This window comes from Leucopleurus acutus (genome assembly GCF_964270905.1).
Source record: "Leucopleurus acutus genome assembly, chromosome: 1".
Taxonomy (NCBI): Eukaryota; Metazoa; Chordata; class Mammalia; order Artiodactyla; family Delphinidae; genus Leucopleurus; species Leucopleurus acutus.
This window is the reverse complement of record NC_139142.1, coordinates 141,360,021-141,380,920: the sequence shown is the minus strand read 5'-3', so window position 1 is coordinate 141,380,920 and position 20,900 is coordinate 141,360,021. Positions and strand designations below refer to the sequence as shown.

The 20,900-nt window shown below is 38.1% G+C and overlaps 1 protein-coding gene across 2 annotated transcripts in view; it reads right to left on the bottom strand.

Moving 5' to 3' along the window:
• The window catches only part of NEO1 (neogenin 1), a gene marked incomplete at its 5' end in the record, with an annotated part of 241,706 nt that overhangs the window by 24,730 nt on the left and 196,076 nt on the right, over window positions 1-20,900 (bottom strand). For both annotated transcript variants that reach the window (XM_082861203.1, XM_082861204.1), the window contains 9 exons: window positions 686-880; window positions 2,696-2,803; window positions 4,664-4,802; window positions 4,883-5,058; window positions 7,667-7,762; window positions 14,350-14,544; window positions 15,636-15,746; window positions 18,586-18,733; window positions 19,695-19,744. In XM_082861203.1, the coding sequence (XP_082717329.1) occupies window positions 686-880; window positions 2,696-2,803; window positions 4,664-4,802; window positions 4,883-5,058; window positions 7,667-7,762; window positions 14,350-14,544; window positions 15,636-15,746; window positions 18,586-18,733; window positions 19,695-19,744 (1,218 nt within the window). The remainder of the gene's footprint in view (window positions 1-685; window positions 881-2,695; window positions 2,804-4,663; window positions 4,803-4,882; window positions 5,059-7,666; window positions 7,763-14,349; window positions 14,545-15,635; window positions 15,747-18,585; window positions 18,734-19,694; window positions 19,745-20,900) is intronic.

Genomic DNA, 20,900 nt, shown 5'->3' with positions numbered 1-20,900 from the left:
AGGCCAAGCACAGGGGAAGAAAAAAACAAGAGCAAGGATCACAAGCTTTGAAGATGGGACAGGCAGAATTTTTAAAGGAAAAAATAAAAACCCACAAACTTCCAAACACGTTGAGTCTTGTTTTTCGTACTAACAGAAAAGAAATCCATGTATGGTTTCCATACTTCCAGACTCAGTCCCCGACTTTTATTCCTAAGCTTTACTTGGTTCAATATTTTACCTTCACTTTCTTACCTAGAGTTTTCTCTAAAGGGCCCCTTTTGAGAAAAGCCTCAACCCTTTCTCTCTACAAAGGTCCATGAATAAGCCTTTCAGGTTAAGAGCCTGCATGTGTTGAAAGAGAATCATCCATCACAATGAACATGCTACTACGCTGTGTGGGAACCAAGAGAATCCCATCTGATCTGACGGGTAAGAACTTTTAGATCACTGCGATTCATCTGCCTCAAGCAGCCTGAAGTCAAGAGTTCCCCTGTAAATTATATGGTTAGGTCAGTAACCTAGGGAACACTGATTTGGTATCAGTGGGTGGGATCATTTTGAGATTAATGCTCACACTGTGGCTCATAAGCGCATCATCAGGACTTCCTGTATCATCCACAGTCTCTACATGCTAAAGTGACATGTGCACGCATAGCCCCACTCAAGAGACACACAATGGAACACTCTGTTTGGGAGGCTTTACCTTTGGGTGTTCTGAACTGGACAGCTTCAGACATGGGCCCCATGCCCTTTGAGTTCCGAGCTTGGATTTTGAAGTAGTATGGTGTGTCAAGTGTTAATTCTTGTATCTGGTGAGTCAGCCTGTTTCCCACAACAGGCTCAATAACCCAGTCGTGTATCTCTGCATTCACGTCCGTACTGTAATATATGATGTAACCTATCCAAGGGAATTAATGGGAAAAGAAATCTTATTCCTGCTTTTTCTTTTGCAATCAGTTAAGTCAATAAAGATATATGTTACAGCATATACAAATAGAGAACTAGTTACAGATTAAATTAGCAATGGTAAAAAGCATTTTAAATGCTACACTAAACATAATATAGATAAAACCACAATTTCAACAGTGCCAGACTGTAAGTTACCATCTATATCTGCAGCTGAAGTAATAAAGGTAAAGATAAAAATATAGGGTTAAATATTCTCATAAGCTAGGAAATTATATAAGGAAAATAACCTAATCATCATTCCAACATCCTATACTTCAAGGGTCTACAATTAACTCAATGCAGTTTTGAAAACTAGTAACTAGTAATGGCCTGACAATGCTATATATATATATATATATTTTTTTTTAATTAATTTATTTTTGGCTGCATTGGGTCTTCGTTGCTGCATGTGGGGCTTTCTCTACTTGTGGCAAGCAGAGGCTACTCTTTGTTGTGGTGTGCGGGCTTCTCATTGTGGTAGCTTCTCTTGTTGCGGAGCACGGGCTCTAGGCGCGTGGGCTTCAGTAGTTGTGGCACGCAGGCTCAGTAGTTGTGGCTCATGGCTCTAGAGCACAGGCTCAGTAGTTGTGGAGCACGGGCTTAGCTGCTCTGCGGCATATGGGATTTTCCCATAGGGCTTCCCACAGGGCTTGAACCTGTGTCCCCTGCATTGGCAGGTGGATTCTTAACCACTGCACCACCAGGGAAGCCCATCAATGCTGTTTTAACTCTCACCAATGTGATTTCCCAGGAGAAAAACTCCTAGGAGATGCGCAGCCACCTCTGCTAAATTCTCCCAAACTTGGGGTGGGTGAAGTCACAGTGAAACGTCACCTGATATATCCACCAGAGGGCACTCAATCTCCATGGTTGAGGCAGGAAGAACCACAATCACAAGCCTACCTGACCTACACAGTGCAAAAATGCACTGCATCATTACTGGTTTTAAAGACAAAACAAAATGTAATCCATGTCAAGTCATGCTTAATTCCTTTATGGAAGAGGCACATTCTAAAACCTAAAGTAAAAATTTCATAAAGACTTGGGATTTATGGAAAGGGATTCCTACTGAAAGCCAAGGCAGGACAATGCTAAGAAAGGCCTTCAGTTTCCTTAGGCTGCCTTATTCATACGAAGAAACTTCAGGAGGCATACACCTACCTAGAGCAGAGGCAGGTTTTCCTCCCTGATAAGGCCAAGGAAGGCATAGTGCCCTCTATTCTGGAAAAATTCAAGGTCCCTTCAAAGGCCTAAGCCAACTCGGACTTTTAACTCTAGTTGTAAGAGCATGGGAAGCTGAAGTAGCAGCTCTGGGTGAAAAAAGAAACTAAAAGCCTAATGGGTTTTTTTGGCTTCTGGGTAAAAGAACTGAGTTTATATTTATTGGGTATTATCCCGTAGAATTAGGCAGGGTCTTTAATCTCAAAGCTGGTCATCTAGTCAGAGATAGAGAAGAACAGCTTTCCTGAGGAAAATAAATATGTCCATAAGTTCCACTATAACCAAAGGCTGTCTAGTACAACCCATAACCTTCAGACTTTCATGCAACATGGGTCAGAACAACCAGCTAGTGAATCATTTTTATGTCACTAAACAGCACGTCCTTGCTCCACCTTCCAGGACCATCACGACTCATACCTCATAAAATGGCCAAGGCAGCTTTAAGACCCCCATTTCTCCTAACAAGGAGGCACCCTTCTGGAATGCTTCTGCCAGGCAGGAACAGGGAACAGTCACACACTCAAAGGCATCTTAGGCCTCTTACCTGTAATTTTGCCATTGGCTTCAGAGGGAGGCTGCCAATTTACAATTATGGTCCTAGGTTTTCCCTCTTTACTCACAACTGTCACATCCTTGGGTGGAGAAGCAGGAGCTACAAAATAATAATACTTTCAGTAATTCCCATCCATTTCAATTTAATTCACCCTTTCCTCAACCCTTTCCATTTAGAAGGCACAATGAAGGGCAGAGGCAAAAAAGATAAAGCCTCCTGGCTTCAAAGAATTCATTGTCTATCTATAAATAGCTCCAATGAAAAGAAGGATATGCAAAGTACCAAAGAGGAAATATCACACCATGAGGATACAGTATAGGCATCCAGATGGGGAGGTCAGGGATATGCAGGCTAGTTAGGGAAATCAAAAGACATTTGTAGTCCCTGCTAGATAGATCAGGAGACTGAAAATGAGAAATGTTATATAATGTGCCCAAGATGACATTTTCCCCCCAATTTGGATTGTTTTGTTAGAATAGTTTTAAGTATAAAGTAACTTTCTCTCTACCTACAGTTGGCTCTCTAAACCAAATACAGTGTTTGAAAACCACCATTCCCCCAAAGAATAAATGATTTACAAATTGATGGGTTTTTTTTTAAGTTAAATTTACGCTGAAAAGATACGAAGGTTATTGCTCTGAAATGTAAAGCTGTTTATGGAACAGAAAAACCAATAAAATAAAAATGACAGTGCATCTGTATTTCCATGTTATGGCTGAAAACTTTTAATGTACTAGTTGGAAAATGAGCAAAGTAAGTATATCCTTAAACTTACTCTTCTTTTCCTAAAATACTGGAATTCTCCTAGTATAAAACGGAAGGGAGCCCAGTGAAATGCAAACTCCTGATGGAGTATCATTTATTACCTAATGGGCTGGAATGAAAGCACAAAGATACTCTTAAAACTGGCAAAGAAAGCAAACTCAAGGTCTATTTAAGCTTTTGTGCATTATATTTCTTTCTTTCCAAATCTATCCCCTTTTCTCTGCAGGAAATTCAACCAACGGTGAAGATAAAAAGACATTAGGGCCAAACCCAGTCTACGGAGACTTTATAGCTCTAGTTTTTTCATTATTCATTTAAAAGAGAGAAAGAAATAGGAGGGTGGAATAGACAGAGCCTCCCAACGGTTACACACCTCCCCACGCTAGGCAAGTACAAGGGGCAGAAGGGTAGGTCTACAAGTGAGCAAAAGGCAAGCAAAATCTTAGAATCGGATGGCGTGCTTTCCCCTTGATTTACTTAGCTGTCTTTTTTCTTTCATGTTTACTCACAGAGAAAAACCCTAAGAATACTCCAGTGGGAGATTTTATAAGACACTAACCAGTTTGCAAGAAAGCTCCTAGGGAAGGCTTGGGAGGCTCTGGTAAAGTGCTGAGGCTCTAGCAAGCATAGCATTGGTGAAGGGCAGCCCACTTCATCTTTTCTATCTCAATTTCCCAGTAAGGCAAGGTTAATAACCGTAATTCCTTACATCTACACAGTGCTTTACAATTTACCACATACTTTATTTATAGGGGACTTTATTTGACCCTATAAAGTAGGAAAGGCAGAGATCACCCCTCTTTTATAGATGGAAGAAATAGATTCAGAGGCTGGATGACTTGCTTATGATCACAGTCAACAGATGGTTGACCTTGGAATTGAACTCAAGTCTCATGACTCCTAAAATCTAGTACACTTTGCATTATATTGTCCTATTTGCTAATGTTCTTGTACAATGATGAAAAAACATAATTAATCAGCTGAAAAAGCAAACACTGAACTCCAGCTGTAGCTGCTCACTGTGTTCTGTAAATATGTCAATTCATGCACTCAATTCTTTCCTTGGGTAGGAAAAACAGGTGATGAGATGTCTTATGACTTGAGATATGGCACAACATTAGCACGGACTTTCACTGGCTTTCACTTCTTGCAAAGAGAAGAAATGCCATGTGACAAAGTTCTGACAACACATACCTGATTCAAAAGTGGTCCCATGTGCTGTCATACTCCATGTGCTTGATCTTCGACCTTTCGTCACCATCACAGAGAATTCATAGAGTGTATTTGGTTTTAAACCAGTCACCAAATAACTCAAAGTCGTTGCATTAGCATTCTGGAAATATATGAATCAAGAGCTTCAGAGTCAGAAAATATCAAGAATTAGGTTTTCAACCAGAACAAATGTGCCAGTACCTTATACTTGGTGTTTGCTGGGATGTTGGTTTTCCATCGGACTGTGTAGTATCGGGAGTCTGTAATCTTCTGGTGTTTGGGCAGTGAGTTGTCTGCCCATGTAATCCTTATGGTGTCATGACTCAGAATGGAAGCCTGAACTCCCACGGGTGGCATCATGGGAGTAGGATCTGGCACTGGAGTGTATGGAGCATTAATAACAAATAAATCAACTTCAGAAGTGTCTGGGTAAAAAGTAATTAAAAAATGGAAGTGCCATTTTAACATAAACAAAAATAAAAGAAAAGGGAAATGCAGGGTAATATAATGGAATGAAAGGTGAGAAATGGAGAAAGAGAAAGAGAATCCGGAGTTAACAGATAACCACCATTCATTTAAAAGAATATTTCCACTTGTGTTCTTTCAGGAAAAAATTGCAGGAAAGCATCTAGAGAAACAGTAATTAACTATTTTCTTCTCCTGTATTCTGTATGTATATTGAACAGGTATATAAAATTTGATAATCCAGTGACTATATTAATGTATTCAAACTTGAATTTTCTTTTTCCTAAAAAATTTCCTTTACATTACTTGAAAATTCTACCTCCTGTCCAAAAATCATTAAAAGATGAAAACTGCTTTTAATATCAAGGGTATTCTTTCTAAACAAATAACACAAAACTCATGATCTGTTTTAATATTTCAGTGACTATGGTTGAATTTTTGGGACATGGCTTATCAGTGGGTATCACTGGACATGTAGGGGTCCCTACTCTGGAACATGAGTCCTGAATATCAGCCAACAGCAACTTAGCCTGGCCTTGGTATTGGGCGCAGGGTCCAGTTCAGATCTGCTGATGTCCTGGGTCTAAAAGAAGTGCAGCAATATGGCTCACATGCAAATAAAGCAAAGGGAACTCAAGGGCATTACTCTTCATAGAGGAAAGGTAAGCTGACGCCACGCAGGAATATTTCCACACTTTCTCCAGTAGACTTAGAACAACCCTCTGATGAATCCCAATCAGCTATGGGAAATGCCATAGTTATTAAAGGTCTAAATGACACAGCCTTGATGAACTTTAGAAATCAGAGCACTTATTTGATCGAAAGGAAAGTCTATACTCATGTGCTGTCCTGCACCATACGCAACAGACACATTCTCTAAGCATCATTGTCAAAACAAAGGCCAGAATGAGCACAAAGGCACCATGAGCCCACGGCAAAACAGCAGCATCCATTTGGGCTTTCCCAACTCTTGGCCAGTTTTCTAAGTATATACACACTGATCTATTTTAAGTGAAGGTTTTAAAGTGGGTTTCCCATATAGTTACGGTGACTAGTCCTTTCTATAACCTAAATCTGAAATGGCGTGGGCCTTGTTTATGAATAATTGCCAAACTAAAGAAATAGTCTCCATTTGTGTATTTCCTACACAATGAAGACTAAAAATAACACAGGAACAGCATACATTATAATCAAGGGCTTTGTTCAAAGATCAGGACACATACCAATTAGTTACAGAAAATGCACCTTCAGGTGCAAACATCACCAAGACTTTTTTGAGAACTTTTTTCTTATTTGTAACAACTCTTGGAAAAGATAACTAGGTTACATGACTTATGAACATTTCCCCTTGTATATTTCTCGCCATGTTATATTTTTAAGTCACATAAAAGAAAATAATTCCGAATTTGTTTTTTCTATTATAGACTGATTTAAGAAAGTAGCAAACGGCTTAAATATTCTTTTTCATCTTACTCTTTTTCCTTTCTGAAATACCAAAGCTATTTTTAAGAGAACTTATAAACTGTAAGCACACAGGAGCAGAAGACAGGATATGTAGCACGGTGCTGGTGTTTTTAAGTAAAAGCATAAAAAAAGGGGACAGAGATTATCTTTTTAAAACGAATAATGCCAAATCCATACTATTAAGCAAAGTATCCAGAATACATAGCAGGCAATACAGATTCACAATTTTGAGAAACAAATAGAAAAGAGCATTTCTGAAAGTGATAAATTCTTTGATTTTCAGTACCCTTTAGAAAATTTTGCAATTCTAATATATTCACTTCAATGAACTTTCTCATTCAAATCTAAATCACATTTTACATAATTTACAGAAATTTTACATTATTCTTTTAAAGATATTTTAAATAGATTAAATTACAAAGAAAAATAATAAAATAGATTGAATTAGATTAAAATAGATTAAATAAAATAGATTAAATTACAAAGAAAAATAATAAATATTTGGTCTCTTTTGTAATAAATATACAGTTGATCAAATGGATAGTACATATGACTTCATACTTTCTATAGATAAAGCATATAAAAAGCACATAGAAAAATACCTTCCCAAATAACTCAGGTGACTAATAAAAAAATGTTGGATTCATCAATCATATACATTTATTCCATCAGTAACCTATATATTTCCTCAGAGATATGGAGATCCTTTCATTTTTTTTCTCATTTTAGTTATAATTCACATGACCAAAAGATGAAAATTCGTTTTTAATTCTCTCACGACTATGCTTTCTAGATCCCAACATATTAAAAACATGTGTTACACATTTACATAGATTTGTTTACATGACAGAACTGTTAACATTTTCTAAAAAGCAAAACAGGGATTCATAGAACTTTCCATGTTTAAAGCCCATTTATCTTCCTATTTGAAGCCTGTACCCTAAATTGCCATATACTTTTCCTTTCACTGATACCTATGGGGCAGGCCTCATGCCAACATTCTACTTAAGTTGCTGGAAAAAATGCTGAAGACCAGAGATGGACAGGGTACCTTACCTGTGTGAGGTCTGGTCACAGCACTCTCATAGAGGGGGATACCTTCACCCACATTGTTAAATGCTTTCAGGGTAATCACATAGTGAGAGCTGGGATCTGAAGGAAAGAAACAAGTGGAAACACTTAAAAAAATTCTCACTACAGAATTAAAAAAATTCACGGGTGACGATGCATAATCTTAATTGCAAAAAAAGCCAGGAAAGATTTTTAAATTTTTTTATGTGGGATTATTCTGGGGGTGGGGAGGTATGGAGATGGCAGCATACAGAGTATATAGAAAAACTGGCTGGGATAAACTTCCTGGAATTAGTCCCAGGAGTCAGGTTGACTGTTCCTGAATCCTCTCTTGGCTTCAGCTAATCAATGGTTTAGTGATGTTATTGTATAGTGAAGAGTTTGGATTAAAATGAATAAGATTTTCATGTGCTGGAAGCCCATAGGTGGAGCTTGGAATTAAACAAACCCCTTTTCTTCTCAGGAGGACAGCAACTGGAACAGCCAAGCTAGACAAGTAGGAGATAAACTGTTAACTCAGTAACTGCTAAAGATCCTTAACTCTCTGGAGTGCCTCCAAATCCAGGAATGCCAACTTAATCTAGCCTTCATGCAGACTTCTTGGTTGGAAAAGACATGGCCCAGAATTTCAACCAGCTAGGAGGTGGTGCTGCAGGAAGTGTAAGACTGAAAGAAACACTTCTCCAGGTGATCATATAAAATGCTGCTAGTCAGACTTGGTGAAAAAGAGAGGTATTAAATAGTTGGAATAGAATTCATTCTCCTACTGGCTAAGGCAAATCAGGAAGAGTCTACTTTATCACATTCCTGATCCAGACAAGGTTTAGTATGGGTACTTCAAAAGTCTAGCTTCAGAAATGAAGACTTGGGCTCCACTGAAGTGTTGCAGGGGGAGAAGCTGACCCATAACACTCACTTCTGGCAAAGTTGGGTAGATTTCCAAAGTGGCCACACCTCAAGTGTCCTGCATTACTTTAAAAGCTGCTTGGTGGCCCATCCTCTAGATACCAGTGAGCAATATATAAAGGCACCTGGTCTTCCTATGTGAGAAAGAATTGACAACAAATGGAATCAATGAGACTTAGTACTTGACTGGCAGGAAAGGGTGCTGATATGGGCAACATGGTGGAAGGTGATGTCATTCACTGAGATTGGGGACAGAGGCAGAGCAACTACGATACACATTTTCCAGACTTGATTCTAGGTCCCCTTCTATTCCTACTCTTCACTCTCTCCCGATGTGCTTTCATTTATTTATTTCCTTGGTTGGATTAGCATGTATGTGCCATCAAGTGCAAACTAGTCCTGACTTTTCTTCTGAGCACCAGACCTCTAAGTTCAACTGTCTATCTGGATTTCCACTTGGATGTCTCAAATCTCTCTCTCCCCTTTCCCTGCTCCTTCAGCTGCTCCAGTTTTCCCTAGAGTTCATAAATGGCATGACTATGCACCCTGCTGCTCAAGTCAGAAAGCTGGGAGTCATTAAGACCTCTCCCTCCTCCCCTACACAAATGATCAAGCCTTGCTGATTATACCTACTTGCCTCTCACCACTCTGCCTTGCTCCCTGGGCTCCATCTTTACTGGCTATCTCTCAGTTCACTGAGCACTATGTGCTCTCTTACTACTGGGCTGCAACATGTGCAGCTGTCCCTTACACTAGGGACACATGCCACCCTTCTTTACTTAGACAATGCCTATTCATCTGAAAGGGCTCTTCCCAGACTGGGTCAGCCTCTCTAGTTACATAGCCTGTGGCACCTCATTTCTCTTCCTCCGCACTCTAAACAATTTCAATTATTTATAAGTTGTATCATTTCTAATAATAGGGATCATGTCTGTTTGATTCTTTGCTCTGTCTCTAGCACAGGGTCTGGGGTATTTGCTGATTGAAAGTTTGCAGGAGAAGATACTAATTTTTTTTTTTTTTTTTTTTTTGTGGTACGCGGGCCTCTCACTGTTGTGGCCTCTCCCGTTGCGGAGCACAGGCTCCGGACGCGCAGGCTCAGCGGCCATGGCTCACGGGCCCAGCCGCTCCGCAGCATGTGGGATCCTCCCAGACCGGGGCACGAACCCGTGACCCCTGCATCGGCAGGCGGACTCTCAACCACTGCGCCAACAGGGAAGCCCGATACTGATTTTAATTTTGATTAAATTATGATAGATTATGGGACATATCCCAGTGCAAATACCCATCAAGCAGATGTTTATATGGATCTGAAGCTCAGGAGAGAGCTCTTGTGTGAATAAATGAATTCCTAAAAGTATTTCTCAACTGCTGACTTTTGTTCAATATTATATGCATCTTAGCTCTATCTGTGATGATAAATATAGCAAGCTTATTTTACTTTATACAAAATTAATTTTTTGCTACTTCTCAATGTACACTCTCTTAACTAATAAAATCTGTTTACTGTTTTCAGCACATGCAGTGCTCCTTCTCATCTCTTCTTTTCAACCACTCTGTTCTGACTCAGTCTTTCAAGTACAGGTCAAGCTTCTCCCCTGACTGCTCTACTGTGCCGTACCACCTTTTCCTTCTCTGAACATACTTCACTTCAACTCATCTCATTGTTTCCTGTGTTTTACATTTCTTCTCCGATTAGGCTGAACGCACCTGAAATTCAAAGACCATGTACTGCTTGCACTGCAGAGGATTTTCATTTCAGTAGCTTCATAAAGGAAACAGTAGGAATGGGTCACCACAGAGATATTTTTATCCTATCCTATTCTTCTGCTCTCCTACAATTGCCTTATAAGACTGTTCGTGTGGGGAACACTTCCTAGGTTAACTGTGCTGTTTCTTCTTGAAAGGAAAAAGAGAAAGGCTACTCTGTTTCTGAATAAAGCATTAGATTGCTGCTTATTTTCTACCAGAAAAGATGAAGGTAAGTAATTTGTAGGACACCTAAAACTGTCCTTAGGAAAGATATTTACAAAGAAATGATGTGAACAAAAAAGTTGGTCAGGGAAGATTCTGAATTAAAAGGCAAGTCTTTCAAAGAAAGATCTCAATAATGATATAATCCAATTTGGAAAAGTAATTATATCTACCCAAATCAATTCATTTTCTATTATAAAATATTAACTATATCTCAAAATTTTGGCTTTGTAATTCAACTTTGAGGCATAATTAGTACGAACTAAAATGTACCAATTTAAATGTATACTTTTAATTTTGATAAATATATACACCTGTGTAATCATGGCCACAATCAAGATAGAGAATATTTCCAACACTCCAAATAATTCCCTTATGCCCCTTGCAGTAAATTTCCACCACCCCAATTTCCAGGCAACCACTCATCTTGCTGTGTCACTATAAATAAGTGCTGTCCCTTCTGTAATTTCATAAAAATATAACACAATATGTATTCTCTTGTGTTTGGCTTCTTTTGCTCAGCATAATGTTTGTGAGATTTGTTTTGTTGTGTGTATCCATAGCCTATTTCTTCGAATTGCTGAGTAGTATTCTACTGTATGGATATAGTATAATTTACCATTTACTTGTTTACCCCCTTTAGATTATTATAAATAAATATATCATGAACATCTGTGTAGAAGTCTATGTGTAGATATGTGTCTTTATTTCTCTTGGTTAACAATCTATGAGTGGGAATGTTGGGTTGTATGGTCAACGTTTTAAGGAAGCTCCAAACTGTTTTCTAAAGTGGTTGTACCATCTGATATTCCCATCAGCAACCGTGAGTTCCAGTTCTATATCCTTGCTGATATCTGGTATTATCAGTCTATTAAATTTTAGCAGTTCTAGAGGTTGTGTAGTGATATTGCATCGTGGCTTTATTTGCATTTCTCTGATGATTAATGAAGCTGAGAATCTTTTCATGTGCTTATTGTCCACTCATATATCATCTTCTTTGGTGTACTGTCCATCCAAATCTTTTGCCTACTTTTCTATTGGATTGTTATCTTCTTATTGAGTTGTTAGAGGTGCTTTTTTTTGTTTGCTTGTTTGTTTTTACATCTTCTAGACTGAAATTATTTGTCAGGTACTTGAATGATGAGTATTTTCTTCTAGTCTCTGGCTCAGAGACTTTTCATCTTATTGGTGTCTTTCCAAGGAGAAGTTTTAAATCTTGAGGAAGCCTGATTTATTAATTTTTTATTTTTAATTTGTGCTTTTTTGCATCCTAAGAGATCCTTGCTACCCCAAAGTCATGAAGATTTTTTTTCTGTTTTCTACTAGAAGTTTTATAGTTTTAACTGTTGTATTTAGATCTGTTTTTGTGTATGGTATGAGATAAGGGTCAATGAAGGTTCTTTTTTCTTTCTCATACAGATATCCAATTATTCCCACACCTTTTGTTGAAAAGACTATCCTCTTCCCACTGAATTATCTCAGTATTTTTGTCAAAAATCAATTGACCATATACGTATGGATCTATTTGTGGACTCTATCCTGTTTCACCTACCTTTTACATAAACACTATCAAAATGTCTCGGTTACTGTAGCTTTATAATAAGTCCTGAAATCATGTAGTGTGGGTCTTCTAAACTTTATTCTTCTTTTTCAAAAATGTTTGGCTATTCCAGCTCTTTTGATTTTTCATGTAAATTTTAGAATAAGTTTATCAATGTCTAGAAAAAAGTCTACTGGGATTTTACTTGGGATTGCATTGGAGAGGACTGTCATTGTAATATACTGTTTTCTAATCCATGAACATGGTATCTCCATTTATTTAAGTCTTCTTTAATTTCTCTCAGCCATCATTTTCCACTCTTCGGTGCACAAATCTTTATATATATATATATAGTTTATTCCTAAGTACTTCATATTTTTGATGCTATTAAGTGGTATTGCTATTTTTTAAAATTTTTACTGGAATATAGTTATTTACAATGTTGTGTTAGTTTCAGGTGTACAGCAAAGTCAATCTGTTAGACATATATATCCACTCTTTTTTTGATTCTTTTCCCATATAGGCCATTACAGAGTATTGAGTAGAGTCTCTTGTGCTGCACAGTAGGTCCTTATTAGTTATCTATTTTATATATAGTAGTGTGTACATGTCAATCCCACTCTACCAATTTATCTCTCCTCCCCCTTACCCCCTGGTAACCGTAAGTTTATTTTCTACATCTGTAACTCTATTTCTGTTTTGTAGATAAGTTCATTTGTACCCCTCTTTTTGGATTCCACATATAAGCAATATCATATGATATTTGTCTTTCTCTGTCTGACTTTACTTACTATGACAATCTCTAAGCCCATCCATGTTGCTGCAAATGGCATTACTTTGTTCTTTTTTATGGCTAATATTCCATTGTATATATGTACCTCAACTTTTTTAACCATTCCTCTGTTGATGGGGGTATTGTTATTTTAATTCCAATTTCCAATTGCTTATTGTTAGTATGTGGAAATACAACTGTTTCTATATATTGACTTTGTATCTTGTGACCTTTTAAACCCAGTTATAGTTTTAGTAGCCTTTTTAATAGATTCCTCAGGATTTCTACCCCAGTAACAATGAGCATGTATAGTGCTCAGATACTGGTTTCTAAATATCATTTATAAAAAATCAGGAGCAATAGCTGATTCAAGGGCAAAGGCTAGGAAAATACCAGATAAGCCTGTAACATCGTACTGTGTCAAAAAGAAAGAAAGTGCTCAAAGAAAGATGGGAGATGTCAAACGGACAGAGAAACTAGTCATAAAGAGACTCCCATTGGCCGCTCTTTCACTATGAAGAGAAGGAAAGCTCTTTCTTATCAAAGAATGCTAATAAATGTAGAAGAAATAATGGAATTAGGAAATCACCACTTGGGAAACACCACAGTAATAACTGTTAACTAAAGATTCTAAAACTAGTGAGTAAAAGTTCGACAAGAAACAAGATATTTACAAAGATTCAAGGTACCTCCCCTACAAGGTACTTTTTAATTATGAAGGAAAAAAATAATAACTTCATAGTGGAGAAATGTGGAAGATACCATTTTAACCAAGTGGTTAAAGTTAACATCACTAGCATTAGACTCTCACGTGCCTCCTGATATGATGTACTGACAAGAACACATGCATCTATGTCACTCCTTCCAAAAATGCATAAGCTGAATGTAATGAGGAAATATTACACAAGTCTAAACTGAGGAGCATTCTATAAAATATAAATGGTCTATATGTATTTTTCAAAAATGTCATAGTCATGGAAGTCAAGAAAAAAACAAGGAACTGTTACATATAAAAGAAAACTAATGAGAAACAATAAATACAACACGTGATCCTGCAACAGAAAACAATGTTTTTCTTTTGTTATAAAGGACATTAATGAAACAACTAGTAAAATATGAAGTCTTTAGATAGTTTCACAGTTAATTTGCTCATTTTGATAACTGCACTGTGGTTATATTAGAAAATGCCCTTATTTTTAGGAAATGCAAATTAAAAGTAAATATGAGTGGATATAGAGGGGCATCATGTCTGCAACTTACTTTCAAACGGTCTGCGAAAAAAAAAAAAACAGGTACATACAGCAGATAAAGCATATGTGGTAAAACGTTAACCTCTGGGGAATCTGGGTGAAGGATATATAAAAATTCTTTGTACTATTTTTGAAAGTTTTCTGTAAAAATAAAATTATTACACAATAGAAAGTTAGAAAGAAAGAAATCACATGTGCGATTACTTCCTCTACTTAGCACACATACCCAGATTTTCGATGGTGTAATAGCGCTGTTTATAGTCCACTTTTATGGTCTGGGCATGAGGGCTGCCAATGCCATAACCAATGGCATAACCTCTGACCACAATGTTCTGATTCTCCGGAGGTGTCCAGCTTACTACGATGCTAGTGACAAGTGGGCGGACGTGAAGAGAACTAGGCACTTCAGGGACACGAGTTTCTGGGAAGGAAAACAGAAAAGCAGGATGATATCCAGAGCCGCTTTCCTTTAGAATATTTCATCATGCTTGGGAAATGGTGTTCAGCCTTCTGCCAAATTATCTGGGGCTTAGTTTTTTCCATTTTGCCCAAGAATTCAGAGAATCTGTATGTACAGTAAAGTATGGCCCATGGTTTTACTGCAGTCTAAGAAAACAAACTCAAACAGCCTGAAATACAAAACACTGCAGTATTAATTTGAAAGGGAAGAGAAAGAGATCCAAGAATGTCTTCCCAATGGAGAAAAACAAATAAATTGTCTTTCAATTGTTACCCATTCCTCTTGGTCCTACATCTGAGTCCCAAACTCTACCAGGTGGAATGAGAAAGGCACAACATCAACTAATTAGAAGCCTGCTGTCAACAGGTGATCAAGTATCATATTACAGCAATTATATCAATTATTTACTCCCCAAAGTAATATGGTAAGTCAGAAAATATGAAACTTTAGAACCACAAATTGATTTAAATGGTGGGAGACTAAGAGGCTTTAAAAGGTGGCAATTTACAGTACCTTTCACATACATTATTTCAAGGCATAACTTTCTACCACTATTTAAAAATTAGTAAACAAAGAATTAGAGTAAATACCCAGGTCTTTTGTCTTTTAAGTGCAGCACCTGTCTCTGATAAAGGTACATACACACACCCACATGGAGTTACTGAATAAACAGGTGAGAAAAAGGGAAAGGTTTCCAGGACCAAGGGAAGAGGGAAACTGTAACTGAAATAAAGGCACAATTTATGTGGTTCAGCCTTAAATTTTAGACCATTTATCTACTTGACGGCCTTGGTAAAAAACCAGACTTAAAGCACTTGTACATTTTTACTTGTGCTGGTTCTGCTTAAAGGGACGGTTCTCTCTTAAAAAAAAAAAAAAAAAAAAAAACATTCCAGGACACTTGCTGTATTACAGGAATGACAGCAGTATAAATCCACTAAAGTTCACAGATGTAAGCCACATAACACCCAAAATCTGTGCCTTTCCAGTTTGACTTATTTGACTTCAGTTAGTACCTAGCCTGTGCCAATCCTGCCGATTGCTGTTCTTACCATCTAAGTCACTTTCAAAAGTTTCAGCAGACAGCCAGTCAGTAGCAGGGCCTGTACCATTGATTGTTAGAGCAGCCACCCGGAAATTATATTCAGTCCCCCGATCAAGACCTGCAACCCAAACGACAGAACAAAAAAAGGGCTGAAACAAGAGGTTTGGAAAAACAAAAGATCAGCAATCTCTCATTAAAGCAAATATCTCATCCACCAACTTAATAAAAAGCTACTATCTTGATAACATTCCAGTTAAAGTTAATACAGAACAAGCAATACATAAATACAGGACAGAGGAGCTCCTACCTCTGAAGTAGAGGCTAAAGCCCACAAAATCCAAGAGGAAAACAAAATGAGTAAAGGTCCCAGGAGACTTCAGATCTTTTAAAAGAGCTTAAAGGCATCTTAGAGATCACTTAATGCAATCCCTTCATTTTGTTACTAAGGAGGCCGAGGCCAAGGCCAAAAAGAGGCCAAAGGAATGAAAGAGTTACAACAAAGGAACAAAGTCAGTTGGTCTCAAAAGACACCAAAGACCAGAAAATAATGCAGAGGTATAACACCTACCAGTTTACCTCTGTTCTCTGGGCCACCCCATAACCACAGTAGAAAAAAATTTAAACATCTAATATGGCCTAGAAATCTATTTCTCAACAGCCTATTGCCCATAAGTATATACTATAAGTAAAAGAGAAATAAAGCCTCTCTACTATGCAATGTTTCATATTTACTATCAGCTAACAAAGTACCTGATATACAAATGTACCAAAGGCAACAAAGATCTACATGTAAAAGTCTACCCTACAAAGTGGGGTAACAGTCAATAATATGGTCAGCTATTCATATATTCATGCTTCCATTTTTTTCTCTTTTTATTGTGTTAAAATACATATCACATAAAATTTATCATCTTAGTCATTTTTAAGTGTACAGTTCACATGCATACATTTTCAGAGCACTTAGATTCTAGATATTGTGATAGGTCTTGTAAGGGTTATGAAAAATTATCCTACTTCCCCATATTCAAATAACAGCATCTTTGGCCAGCAACATAGTACAGAAACTCCAAAGAGAGAGCTACTGAGAGAGAAGTTGGCTAGGATGCAGGATGAGCCCTTGCTCAGTTAATCAATCCTGTCATGTGGTGTGAGAGGAGAGATGGGAGGTTCTGTCCTCTGCAGGCCCATCCTGATTGTTTGTCCACAAGAAAGCAAGAAGCAAGACAGGAGGAGAAGCAGAACGGCTGGGGCCAAGTCAGTTTACCTCTCTGTCTCCTCCCTGCACACACTGAACAGGACGTGCCAGAATGGGCTACACAAGCATTTGTAACTTTAACAGACAACAAACATGGTTCAATTGAGGACCTGGAAGAATTCAACCAATCAGATTATCATTCCCTCTCCTCTGGGGAGTTGGAATGTAAGAGAGGGAGAGAGCAAGTGAGAGAGAGAGTGCACATAAGTAGGTGCAAGTGAGAGAGACGCGTGAGTATAGAGGCTGAGCTCTCCCTCAAGATAACCTAGAGAGCTCATCGACTAAAACCAAGGCACTCGATTCATATTATAAAGATACGGCAGAATGTGTTTAGTGCTGTAAGTGGTACAAAAAGAAGACACAACAATTACTTCTGGCTAAAACTTAAAATCCTATAATTTGTTGTTCAGTACAGGATCTTGGGAATCCATACTGTTCTCCAATACTTATCAGCTTCAAGTTAATGCTGCAGGAGAACAATGATCTCCACTTTTGCTCATCATTGTATACTCAGTGCCAGTACCTGCTAATAAAAGTTCAATAAAGTCTATTAAACAAATGAATGAATCTAAATATGATTTTAAAATGCAAGAATTTTCTTGATAAAGAAAAGGCTATTTTTATGATGAAAGTGGTACTCTGCTTATACATCAAATGTTCCACTGAGAAAACGAATAGTCTCCTCATGGGCAAGGACTGTATCTACTTTTATTTATTAGAAACAAGAAGAGTGCCTGGTATACAATAAATATCTACTATTAAACATACAACATAAAAGCCTTATCTTTGGGAAATGTTATTTATCTGTGTCTGGAGTAAAATCAGACTGACTTTTAAGAACATCCGTGACCAATTTTGCTGTAAGGCTCCTTTGGTGAGACTTCTCAGCAACACCCCTACAGCCATATTTACCTGCTGCAGCTTAGAGCTGTGGGGTTATGAGAGGAAACTAGAAGACTGAAAGATACCCTTGAAGACAAACATTCACCTTCTCCTATTTTGAAAGAAGTCAATCTCATCCATGAGGTGAGGAGTACAGAGAAAAGCTTGCTGGTTTACTGGAGTACAGTTTTTCACTGTCACTGGCTCTCCAATTTTCAGAAACCTATATGGATTAGGGTTCATTTTTATCAGGTGTGCCACTTGCTCTGTTTCACACAAAGGGAGAACTATACAAGAGAGCTATCCTTGACAGAATTTTCTAGAACTTTATCATGTCTGTAGAAGCAAGAATGATTATTGCATGGCTGTGGCTATTCACAAATGTTGTTTCAGGCCACATATACCTGAGTGGTGTCAGCGTTATAGACGTCATTTTGTAGGCCTCTGCTACCAACTAGACTGAGTGGATTCTTTGCTTATATAGCTTTGTTTTACCTTTCTTTCAGATTACAAAAGAGTTATGTGTGTGTGTGTGTGTGTGTGTGTGTGTGTGTATTCAAAAAAGAAAACATGGAGAACACAGAAAAACACAAGTAAGGCAATGAAACTCAAATGCAATTTCACCAGAGGTGGCAGAACCTGTAAGAGTGTTTTCCACTAATTTTTATCAAGTCAGAAGTAGACTGAACTCTTACAAATTGTTTTAAACCATTTTTGCTTTGTGTAAGTCAACGGCCCAGAGCAGTCATTAGACTAGCACAATTCAATGTTTGAGAGAGACACCATCTCCTAGCTTTCGCCTATGTGCAAAGCAGCTTACCTTCAATCAGCTGTGACAGCTGTGTCCCAGTCACCAAAGTCTCAGTGACATCGCTCTTTCGGGAGGCCTTTCGGTAGCGAACCCTGTAGCCAGTGATCTGCCCATTTTGTGTGGCTGGAGGAGGTGGCTGCCAGTGAATCACAATACTCTGGGAAAGACAAGATTACAGGGAAAAGACCGAATATATCAAATCTTGGTCCTGTTTTATGTATTATTACTCTGAATTCAGTGTGTAAGAGAAGGAACCATAAAAGCAACAGTGTTCAGAGTTTTACTAAGTTATTTAATAATCACTCAAAAATAGTGTTTAATTTTAAAACCATCAAAGCTCAAATGGGGAGACTGTATTTGTGGGCAGTATACGCTGGGCACTTGATTTATTTTGCCAGAATGAAGACATAGGGCAAAAGTCTCAGGAAAGTTTTTGAAGGAAAACGTAAGGTCAGAGGCATGTGGATTAGGAAGTAAACTACTGTTAGGTGTAAGGTTCTCTTCTACTTCCACTGTAGCAACAGTGAAATTAGACAATTTCTGTCTAAAACTTTTCAAAGAGGGGACTGTTGATCAACAGCTGGCTGTTTCTTAAAGGAAAAGGAGTCCCATAGTCCTTTTTGAAAGAACTGTCTCAGTTGTCTATGCAGCCCAGTAGGGGTTCTGGGCATCTGAGAGGCACACATGGCCTTCAGTGCACAGTGAACTTGACCAAGAGGGACAGCTTCAGCAATGCAACCATCTGACAGACGTCTGCCTTTGATCCACAGTGGGCTCACCTCACAGTACTAAACAGGCTATGGTATCATAAACAACAACTTACTTCTTTCTACCTGTCACCAAGGTTCCGGATGGCTAACATCTAGGATGTCATGATTTACATAATAATAGCAATGTACTTGAAGAAAAGCTAAAGTAATTTTTGCACAGCAGAAAGGCAGTAAAGTTGAACAGAATCAACCAGAGTTGGCTTCTAAGCCCAGCTTTAAACTGGCAAGTGTAATATCTATGTTACTTTATTTCTTTGCTTGATTATGATTGTTTTGATGCAGAATCTCCCTCTCTATTTGCCCTCCTGAGGCAAATAGAAAATGAACAACAGCAATATGAAGTTTTACCTTTGAATTTCTTACTTCTAAAGACAGATTCTGAGGAGCAGCACTGGGAACTGCATAGGCGAAAAAAAAAAAAGAAAAGAAAAAAAATTTCAATCACTCAGGCATCACCCATCATGTGACTGTTCTTGGCTGGACTTTATACAAATGCACATCTCAAACACTGATATACAACCTGAAGGTCTAACCCAGCAGCCAGTGCCCTCATGTTGAAAGTATCTGGACAAGGTGTGGGGCCATATTTGATTCATTTAAAATAATGAGACCCGTTCACATATGCACCCATATCCAAGTCAGGCTGTACCTTTGGGAAGTCAGGTACTTATTTCAAGGATATGATAGTGACTGTAAACTTTTCTAGACCCCAAATACATTCTGAATCTTTAACGTATTCTTTTGAATATTCTTGGGAGTAGCATATCCTTATCTTGGGATACACTTTCTGGAAACAACTCTAATGACTATGGCAAGTGAATCAACTGGGTAATATCACTATGAGTCCAAAATGTGATGTACACAAACCAATGAGCTTGGATTTCTTGTGGGGTCCTAAACTGGTTTTAAAGGCAGTTTCCAAGTAGAGCAAAGAGATGTTTAAGCAATGACAGTCCAGTTAAGAAACGATCTGGCTTTCCAAGGGAACTATGTAGCAGGGAACACTCATTCAGATGTGAGAAGTTTGGGACTGTTGGTTAAAAAACAGCTGTATAACTTTAGCTTCTCACATATTAGAACATAAGACAAGGGTATCTCTAAGTTTATGGTCCATACACCCTCCAGTGTCTTCTTCTGTAGTAATTATAGGAAGCAAAGAAAATTTAAGTAAACCTGATTAGTTTCTTCTCCATCACAAAATGCTAACCTTGGCTTTTCTCTCCTAATCCATCCATGGAAATTTCTCCCTCCCATTCTCTGACATTTGGTGACCAGGCGTATAACTAAGTGCCCACTGAGCTACAGGCTTCTGGAGGACAGAGACTATTTCTTGTTCGCTGTTGAATCCTGTGCTAACAACAAAGTACATCAGGCCTCAACCAAGAGATTCAGGCACAGAGGGTCTGGAGAAGGACTTAGGAACCTGTGTTTTGAAAAAAGTCCATGGATGGTTCTGATCATCTCCCTGAACCTCTGACTTAGCTGCAAAGGCACCAACATAATTGTTGTTGCTGTCTTCTTCTTCATCATCAACACCACTGCCACCATCATAGC